This window comes from Pocillopora verrucosa, chromosome 11 (genome assembly GCF_036669915.1).
Source record: "Pocillopora verrucosa isolate sample1 chromosome 11, ASM3666991v2, whole genome shotgun sequence".
NCBI lineage: Eukaryota > Metazoa > Cnidaria > Anthozoa > Scleractinia > Pocilloporidae > Pocillopora > Pocillopora verrucosa.
Window position 1 is genome coordinate 19,598,453 of NC_089322.1, and position 9,764 is coordinate 19,608,216.

The 9,764-nt window shown below is 38.7% G+C and overlaps 2 protein-coding genes across 2 annotated transcripts in view; both read left to right on the forward strand.

The window, feature by feature from the left end:
* LOC131770178 (uncharacterized) overlaps positions 1-917 on the forward strand; it is a 32,570-nt gene extending 31,653 nt beyond the window's left edge. Inside the window, exon 13 of the mRNA XM_066174145.1 lies at positions 796-917. The gene's annotated coding sequence lies outside the window, so the exon portion shown is untranslated. The remainder of the gene's footprint in view (positions 1-795) is intronic.
* LOC136284232 (cyclin-dependent kinase 20-like) lies at positions 335-4,679 on the forward strand. The gene is made up of 8 exons (XM_066174085.1): positions 335-343; positions 796-917; positions 1,229-1,291; positions 1,807-1,858; positions 3,084-3,149; positions 3,816-3,908; positions 4,182-4,244; positions 4,476-4,679. The coding sequence occupies exons 1-8, from the start codon at positions 335-337 to the stop codon at positions 4,677-4,679; spliced, it is 672 nt and encodes a 223-aa protein (XP_066030182.1).
* The last annotated feature ends 5,085 nt before the right edge of the window (positions 4,680-9,764 follow it).

A 9,764-nucleotide genomic window follows, 5' to 3' on the forward strand; every position in this document is an offset into this window, starting at 1 on the left:
CTGTGGTAGCAATGAGCTTGTGGGCCTACATGTACAAATTGTGCACCTTCTTGGCTCAGCCTTAACTCCTCAATTCCCAAGATCTAATTGTTAATTCTCCTCTTGAGCTGCTATTCATTTCTATATCAATTATTTTAAAGAATTTTGTGTTAGATCAAGATAAAAACTTCTACCTGATGAGGAGATGGGGCTAAATTTTGTGGAACATTTACTGTAACCATCTGCTAGTAGACTAAAATGTACTGTATGTAATAAATTCTTTTTTCAGGCCTAGATCAAGAGCTACATGTTTATGTTGTTAAAAGGTGTAGTTTTTTGCTTTGAGAACTCTGTAATGGATAAAGTATGTACAGGAATGTGTTACTATTGAGATACACATGAGTGTAAAAAGAGTTGACACCTGAAAAGCATTTACAATCAGCAATGAGAAACAACAGCTTTATGGCTCAGATCTACATACTAAGGCCCACCATTAGTTGCACATGGTGAGTGATGGAAGCTATTCAAGTTTTCCTGTGAGAAAAGGAATATTATATCATGAACAATGAACAATGGGAAAATTTGAAGGTTTAGTCTCTTACAGTTGCATTTTCCTGCATTTTAATGACAATTCAAATGTATGTGTCTGTGCTGTTCCCACAAGTTGACCAATTTGATGAGAAATGCACGTATATGAGGACTGTACAATGATATTTGTGTAATGACTACCAGCTGGTTGCCAGCACATTACTAGCATGAAGATCTACCCACTACTGGGCTGCTACTGTAACCCCTGTGATACTTCTTTCTTTGTAGGATTTGAAGCCTGCAAACTTGCTCATCAGTTCTACTGGACACCTTAAGATAGCAGACTTTGGTCTTGCTAGGGTATTTTCCAATGATGGCAACAGACAATACAGTCATCAAGTGGCTACAAGGTTTGATTTAAGCAATAAAGCTTTTGAATAATTTGTTTATTTAATCACTTCTCTAAAATATATGTATATGGTTGAAATAACAACTAGGATTAGACACAAAATGCTCTGACTTAGCTGAACCTGGTAGTAAGCAAGAAGCTTATTACTACGGCCCCCAACAGACTCTATGTAGCTTGATGATGGCCATCACATAGATTGCCAAATCCAAAGGTTTGAGGTTGGAGTTATTATCATGTGGAACCTAGTATTTTTTGTGTCCAATAGCAGCTGTTATTATAGAGACTTTCCTTCTGTTTTTTTGTCACAAACAGATGGTACAGAGCCCCTGAACTGCTGTATGGAGCAAGGAAATATGATGAAGGAGTTGATCTCTGGTATTAAAACCATTTTATCAAATTTTGAATGCTACAATGTAATTCATTAAGTGAGTAGGTGCTGTACAGGATTGCATCCCTTGTGACCAGTGGCGACTGCATAGTGGAGCAAAGTGAGTTAACAACCTAGAGGTAGACACTGCTGCATATTGCCTCCCCCATCCCCAACCCCCTTCCCCCCCCCCTTCACCCCTTGGGTGGGATGCACATCCATTGCAGGTTACTAGCTCAGCTTCATGTCAGGTTTTCCTGAGGGTGTCATAATATCCCTGTGTACTCCTGGATGGAGAAGGGTGCCATGAAAGTGAAGTAACTTGCCTAAGAACACAGCACAATGACCCAGCAGGCACCAGTGTGTGAGCCTACCTCTGGGGATCCATCACACTAACTATCAGACTACCTCGTTTGGGGACTGGGTTGTAAAAGCGCAGGAAACTATAGGGTGTTTTACTAACCACTTTTGTGTGAGGTAATGTGTTTTATTTACACTGTGTTTGTTTATTTTGTACTTACAGGGCAGTTGGTTGTATTTTTGGAGAGCTCCTCAACAATTCTCCACTTTTTCCAGTAAGTATATGGCATGACGTCATTTAGCCTATTGCAGGCGTTCAGTTATTAACCCTTTAACTCCCAATAGTGATTAACATGTAACTTCCCCCTAAAATATATATTAATTATCCAGCAAACAGGTAATGAGAATATTCAAACTTATCAGGTAGAAGCTGTTATCTTGATCTAATACTAAATTCTTGGAACTAATTTACAAGGAAATGTGTTGTAGTTGGAGGGGAGAATTAACAACTAGATATTGGGAGTTACACGTAAAGGGTTAAAACGAAACGAAATAGTAAACGTCGCGTCAGAAGCGGGGGAGTGAAAAAACGAGAGAGGTCTGACCGCGTTCTGTGCGCGACGCGACGCGACTCGACCCAAACCTCTCGTTTTTTCACTCCACTTCTGCTATTGCGCTGTTTACTAACGTGCTTCGTTTTAATAACTGAACTCCAGACCTGGATCAGGCTAGACTTCCTTTTGTATGAAGTTAATTCGTTGCATGGTGGAAAAAGTTTGAAAACTGAAATGGGAACAAAAAGGCAAATAATGATCGAAAAGATTTGCTAGCTCCTGATAAGCAGAAAACAGAAGAGAAATGAATGAAATCACGTCACGGTTGTGTTATCATGAAATATGTATACGAGATTTTTTGAGGCTCCGTAAGTTATCTTTATCCTCGTTCTATCTTTTGCCCATCATTTGCTATTATTAGTTCTTATTATTGTCCTTATTATTGTTTCCGATTATTCTTACCATGATTTCTTCGGAATTTTTCTCTTTTCCTTTGTATATTTTGAAACTTTACCTATTTGGTCATAGTGAGAGTGAACGTATGGAGTCTTAGTTGTGGTTGTTATTCTTTACTGCTTTACTCCGAGATCAGACATGAATTTGATATGAATAGTGAAGCCTTCACTACTTGGATAAGGGTAATTTTGTCTGCTTTGACGTCCAAGAGGAATTTTTGATAGAAAATTGAAAACTGGCGAAGGAACAATTGAACAACTTTTCGTACGACCGCTTGAAATCATCACAACTGAGTTTTTTTTTGTATCAAGCCTCATAAAATATCTTCCTTCCTTTCACTAATCTTTCTGCCTGGTCGGTGGGCTATCGTCAGTTTCTTGTCGTAAAAAAATATGAGAAAAATTTGAGGATAAATAAGGTGAAAAAGCTGATCAAAATAGAGGAGAAAAATTGTCTATAACGTTTCTTTCTTTTGCCGATTATTGTTTAGGGTGAAAGTGATATTACACAGCTTTACTGTGTACTTCGAGTACTAGGAACACCCAGCCAAGGCCAGGTAACAGAAACGTGTTAGATTTCACAGCTTTAGGCGTTGCATATATTTAAAATCACTTAGTTAGGAATTTAAAGCAAACCACGGCGGCAACCACAATGAGAACGCGTAAAAACAAAAGATCCAATAAACAGAACAAATGCTCACTACGTGCGTTTTAAAACTTTGTTCATTTCTAAGCCTTCCTCTGCAAAACCTCAAATTCAAATCATCGGAATTTGCGTGGTCTGAGAACGGATACCGTGACAGCAGAATTATCGAAGTTTCCGTCTGAAGCTCAATGCTACCCACATGCGCGTTAAGCAGAAGTTGAGATGTGGCGCCAGCCATTCGCGAATTTAACCAAAATAAAAGTTCAATTTTTGATCAACTTCTGACTGCTTAAGGTCCCTACTATGTTTACGATCGCTAATTTACTCATTTAATAACAGAAAATGGCTGCTGCACCCTCATAAAATTATGAATAAAGTAGTCCATAATCTCGTTGGTATTTCATCTTGTTATGTACGATTGAGGTTTCATTTGTGCGTGATTATTTGATTCTTTAAAGAAGCTGAATGATGTCGCTGTATTTAATTACAAATAAATAAAATTTTCGTGCATATTTTGTTTTACGTTTTGTATAAACACAATTTTGACCTCAGTGGTAATTCTTTCTGCTTGAAACAGGGAATGACAGAACTACCAGATTATAACAAAATCGTTTTTCCTGAAATGCCGCCAATACCTCTAGAGAATATTGTTCCTGATGCTTCACCAGAGGTGCGTGCTCCTTGTGTATGTTGTGCGTGTGCCGTGCGTATCCCATGCGTGTATCGTGCTTGGCCCATAGCAGTACACCCTTCAGTAGCAGTTATCTTCTGTTGTATGTTCTCGTCTGAATATCGTCGCTGTTTTTTTTTGTATGTGTGTCGCGTAAGCCGTTAATTTGCCGCATCTGTGTTCAAACTTTAAGTTTACTTTACACAGAATATCGACAAAACATGACTCTTGGAAGCCGTGTACAAGTTAGTAATGTATTTTGTTTGTCTTCAGGCGATAGATTTGCTGAAACGCTTCTTAGTGTATCACTCTAAAGAGAGAATTTCCGCAAAAGAGGTCAGTTGATGTGTCCACTTACTCTTTGGTAGATCTTTCAAATTTGCAGGCTTAAGTTTTAAAAGTGACCCCTAACATAATTTGATTTTTTAACTGGGTTGATGATGTAAACTGGCTACTCGTGTGGAAGCACAAAAAGCTTTTAAAAGGAATACCTGATGTCAATAGGTACAAATTAAACTCTTCCGTTTGTTTAGTTTCACTTCAATTTATTGTTGCATTTCGTTTCAGGCCTTATTGCATCCATATTTCTTCACGGAACCACTTCCAGCTCACCATTCTGAACTACCAATCCCAGCACGCAATGCGCGGAAGACATCAGGACGAGGCCCGTTACGTCATACTTTTGACATTGATGTTCCTCTGGAGAAATCTCTTGTCAATCCCGCGTCGCTTGTACATAATGTTGTGGGCATGCCAGATTTTCACACTTGAGATCTTTTTAATTTCGTCCTTAGAAAAATTGACTTTTGGAATAGTTTTCAATTGAAAGTCGAAAATAATACGGAATTGCTTTGATTTTGCTTTAGTTCGTCGTGTGATTGGTCCAGAGCAGTCTTCTCGATTTCGCTGGCAACCAGATTCAAAACAGAAACCCTTTTTCCCGCGTTAAAAGCAGTTTGCTTGTCTCATTTGTTATTTCTTGTGAATTCTCATTGGCTCGTTGTACTCTTTTGCTCTTCTCTGATTGGCTATTGTAATCACTTTGGTTGTGTTTGAACGACAGTCAATCGAAATGATATGGGAATGCACGCCTGGAGCCTTATGGGTCATATGATAAACTTCCCTTATTACTCATGCACCTGTTGTTGAAAGTTTTTTTACTCGCGTTTCTCTTTTAGTTAAAACCGCTTCCATGTTAGGTAAACCAACTTCATACCAGACACGTTGCTATTGTTATAAATTTCTAGAAATATTGCTTTGTTACTGTCATACAGTAAAAGAGAGTCTTGTTTCTTGCGTCGAAAACTAATAATCCAACCGTTTATTTTTGGCGCCTATGCCACAGATAACAAAGAAAAAGCAAATTGATACCCTTAAAAGAAACTACATTAAAATCTCGTTTCTGAGGGACAACTATTATTGGCCTACTGTTTTGTCACTAGATGCATAAAAAGGCGAAATACCGCATCCCAGTCATTTGGTTCTCGTCCTTGACCTTGATGGTATCTAATTCGTTCCTTTTGGTTTCGAGTTCAGGTATGACCTATTTTTTACACAGAGGAGGTTATACTAGCTGCACTCTTCTGGACGTTCGTGGTTTTTATCAGTTTTATCCTTCCGTTCGCGGGTGCGAGAGGAAATACGGAAATATTGCCCAACATTCTGATAGAAATTGTGTTTATTTGGCAATTTTCAATGGAAAAGAATATATTTGCACAGAGATTCCACCGAATTACAACCAATAATGTACGAAGCGACGCAGGTAAACAACGGCCGAAGGAAATGAGCGAGTAGGCGACGTTATAAGCTTGCGACTTAACATTCGTTGCTGGTGGAACAGGGGCGGGCTTCGAGTTAGCCTGCTTTATCTATTCGTAGATATATATTCATATACTTGCATGGAGATTTGAAGCATGCGGCAAGTTTAGAGAGCGCGAAAGATGTTTAAGAGTGCGGCTCTTAACTCTAAACACATTTGCCGAGTTTACCAAATAACCGCTTTTTAACCGAAAACTATAACCAAAAGGAAGGCAAAAATAAAAAAGAAACATTTCGAGACGAAACTTTTATTAATAGGAATACTAAACCCTGCTATTTAGAAGCGAAAGAGCAAGAATTTTTTGTGTTTAGGCAACCCATGCAATAGGATCACCGTGTTTTAATCTGTGTTTCCTAGACATCACGGCCAGAAAATTGCGTAGCATTGCGTTGAAAATTCTGGAAGTTGTCAGATTCCACGTTGCCACGATGTTTAACTGTAGTGAGGACAAAAAATTTTGTTTTGTGGGAGAAAAAGAAAAATGTCGTTATCGATGACATAATCAATGCTTTAATCCTCCCACAGACCATAAGCAAAATGCTTGCCCAATTCTTATCATCATCTAATGAACAAATTGATTCCATGTTGTCATCACTTTGACGGGCATTTGATTCGCGGGCCAAAATATAGATTTTGACGGGCCAGGTATAGTTATATAATTTAATACAGCCCATAGAAGGCATCGCGTAAGAGATAAATGGAAACATGGAATGAGAAGGTGAAAAAAGCGACTAAGTATCACTTTTTCACAATTGCAAGGTGCTCCATATTTTCTATCGTAGCAGATACTTTTCATGGATCTGAACTCCCATCTTTTCTCGAGGCCATGGGGTTGTGCTTAAACGATTGAGCAGTCCAGTAGTCTTTAACACGCCTCCCTGCTTATGTTTAATAGCAATCTATTTATATGACCAGTGTCTCCTTGGGTGGTGATTTTTTGCGTGACAGTCAAGCCAATTTGGGAAATGTCATGTTTTGAGAGTCTGGGTGGTGTATGCATCTTATTAATTATGGCGCATCAATTTGGGAGGACTTAGGCGGGAATGACGGCTCGATTCTGTTTCTTATAATAACCGATTATGGTATCATTGGCTTTTAGAGCAATCACAAGTATATTCTAATTAGCAAATAGAATCCATGTTGCCGTGCCTCTGTTCTGTTGTAAGAACAAAAAAGTGGTATACGAGGGGCAGCCGATTGTGTCACTCTATCACGGAGTACTCTGAGTAGATCCAAGGACTGACAAGTAGTAGGCTAGTTTCTTGGCAAAGAAAGGAAAAACAGAACAAACAAACAAACAAGAAAATCAGTTGGTTAATAAACTGAGGCTTTCATAAAACAAAACATACCACGATCTTCAACAGTCATTCACGCCGGGTTCAGCCTTTGATTAGCTCAAGAAGCTATCTCCTTTCTTAGAGCTTGAGAGACGAGTGCAGCTTTCCAAATAAGGTCTTCGTAAAATGTGATTTAAATTCAGTGTAACTGAAAATATTTACGTTGTGTCGTTACTAATCAAAAATATCTTTGTGCGAAAAAAGCTTGTCTTACGATAGGTATGTCGTTGTTTAAGCTAATAGTCGTTCGCACGAAGGAAACGATTATTGTGTAATGACGCAGTTGTCTGACTCACTGGGGCGTGAGATGATAAGGTCTTGTTGGTTCATAAAGGGAACCGGGAGAGAAAATGTAGGTGAGGCTGCAGTTTATCAAACACGACAAAAGGCAACGAGTTGCATTAACCTTTTCAAATAAAAATAACAACAAAATTAAAAAAACAATATATTAAAAAAAAACAAAACCAAATTTGAGAAGGAAGGAAGCCAAATGGGAAGTCATTGGGCAAACCCAAATTTCCTGCTTTCTTCATTTTAAGAAACGTAGGGAGGGAGAGATGGCTAATTATTTTCCATCAAAAATACAATAAAATACAATACAATATTCTTTATTTAACGAAGGTGACGTAATTAACCCAATGAGTTATCTAATTTACGGCCTTCAACCTGAGTCACATTTGAAAGCAAGTAATTTGCATGGATTTTTTTCTTTTTTCACATTTTTCTTTAATAGCGTTATTGTAAAACTGGTTGTATATTATTACCCTTTTTCAGATGAGTGCCATTGACGGAGTCAATTTTGTGTGACGTAAGTTGACCATGAAACTGATCACTGTCCACCCTCTTCCGGGCGTGAAAAAAAAAAACAACTGATGAGGCATGGCATGGTCAAGGAAACCGCAAATTTGCAGGATGTATCCGTTTATATGAGCATAAGTGCTCTGCTTATTTATCGTTTTTCTCAGTTAATTGTGGAAAATAATGTAGATTAATGATCAGGTTGTGGTATTTTGTCTGTAATTTTAGCTACTGAATATACCGTTAGCCGTGTCGATGGAATCACGCAGCGTTCCAACGGATTTAAAACGAAAATTGGGAGCCCAACTGCGGCTATATGAGCAAAAAAAAAGGTTATTAAAACGTATTCAGTTGATAAAATTGTAGAATGCGATCGATTTTAATTAATTTTTGCCACTGGAGGTGTCTTTAGCTGTGTTGAAGGGAATCACGCTGAGCTCTGATGGAGTCGAAACGAAAACCTGGAGCCAAAGGGAAACTAAACTGAGCCAAAAAAGTATCGAAACGCATTGAAGAAACAAAATTGTAGAATGCCATGGTTTTTTTCCTTTATATTGTTTCTTTTGCCTTTTAAAAGACGGGCATATCAGTCGTAATCCTTACCTATGGCGCTATGGGTTTAATTCACAGCGCCTTCCTTTGCGGCGTCGCTGAAGCGTTTCGTAATCACAGTAACGTTGTGTCGTGACTAGGAGGGTTAACTGATAGAGCCGAGTAAAATTGAAATGCTTTCAATCACGCGAGAGTACGCTTTTCAACTTAGGCATCGACTCGCAGTGCTCTTTTCAGCCAAATCGAAGGGGAATCGAAGAAAGACAGGTTTTGGCGGCAAGAACTGAAACGATTTTGCAAAACAAAGGCACTTGGAACACAAAATAGAAAATGACGTCAAGGTCTTAAAAAAGCAGGGCCTTAAGGCCTTTCCGCACCAGCGAAAAAGTTGTTTATTCAGACAGATCTCCTGTCATAACAAACATTTTACATGTGGAAATGTGGCCGTGGCGGACAGATCTTAAAACGTACCCCTGACAAAATTTGTCCCGGGTAGGAACTGGACAAAAACCGTTCAAATAAACAAAACCGTGATAAACTATTAGATCATTTGAAGTAAAAGCTTCAGCGACCAGCGTGTAATTGAACTGAAATCAGTTTACTAGAGAGGCAAAAATTGTCTTTTGTAATTATAAAATTTTAAGACGACCTAGGATAAATCCTGGAAATTGGAGGTGGAATCACAAGCGGTAAAACTATGCTAGTCGGTTTTATGAACAAATCAGGCGCGGACGGAATCTGACGGCTTTGAAATTTTTAATGCGAACGCAACAGATGAAACAAAAATTTGTCCTTTGATTTTGTCGGGACAATTCCAGTTTTGTCTGCTAGTGCGGAAAGGCCGTCATTCCATAAACTCTCTTTCTCTGCTGAATTTCCATGAGCCCATGCTGATAAGCAAAGCGATATAATATACAATTCTCGAACCCCTTATTATGAGTAAAATAACCTTGCATGTCCTCACCAAGCCCCATTTCATTCCGTCATTAAACGTAAATGAGTTTTGCATCTTAAAAGTCATTCTATTTACGGACTGGAAAGGCGTGCCAAATGTAATCATCAATCCTCACTGAGTTGTGACGACAGTGGCACTCTTGTAAACACAACGCGAAACCTGTAGATTTTTTTTTCATACAGGTTTTCCTCCTAGTAGAAGATTTATCGTCTCAAGAATTAGCAAAGTTTCCTGGTTTATGCACGTAGTATATGTTTTATGACGCGTTTGCGTTAAATAACCTTAAATGTAAAGTTGCGATTGTAGGGAAGGACGTTTTCCCCCACGTCACTGAGTGGGTTGTGACGGCATTTAGGTCATCATGCGACATGCGTGCGTTACATTCCTTAATGAAA

Bases quoted from the DNA above. Each gene is read 5' to 3' on its own strand.
- LOC136284232 (XM_066174085.1), top strand. The intron at 3,150-3,815 runs GTAACAGAAACG...TGCTTGAAACAG, and splicing joins GAACACCCAGCCAAGGCCAG to GGAATGACAGAACTACCAGA. The intron at 4,245-4,475 runs GTCAGTTGATGT...ATTTCGTTTCAG, and splicing joins AGAGAATTTCCGCAAAAGAG to GCCTTATTGCATCCATATTT.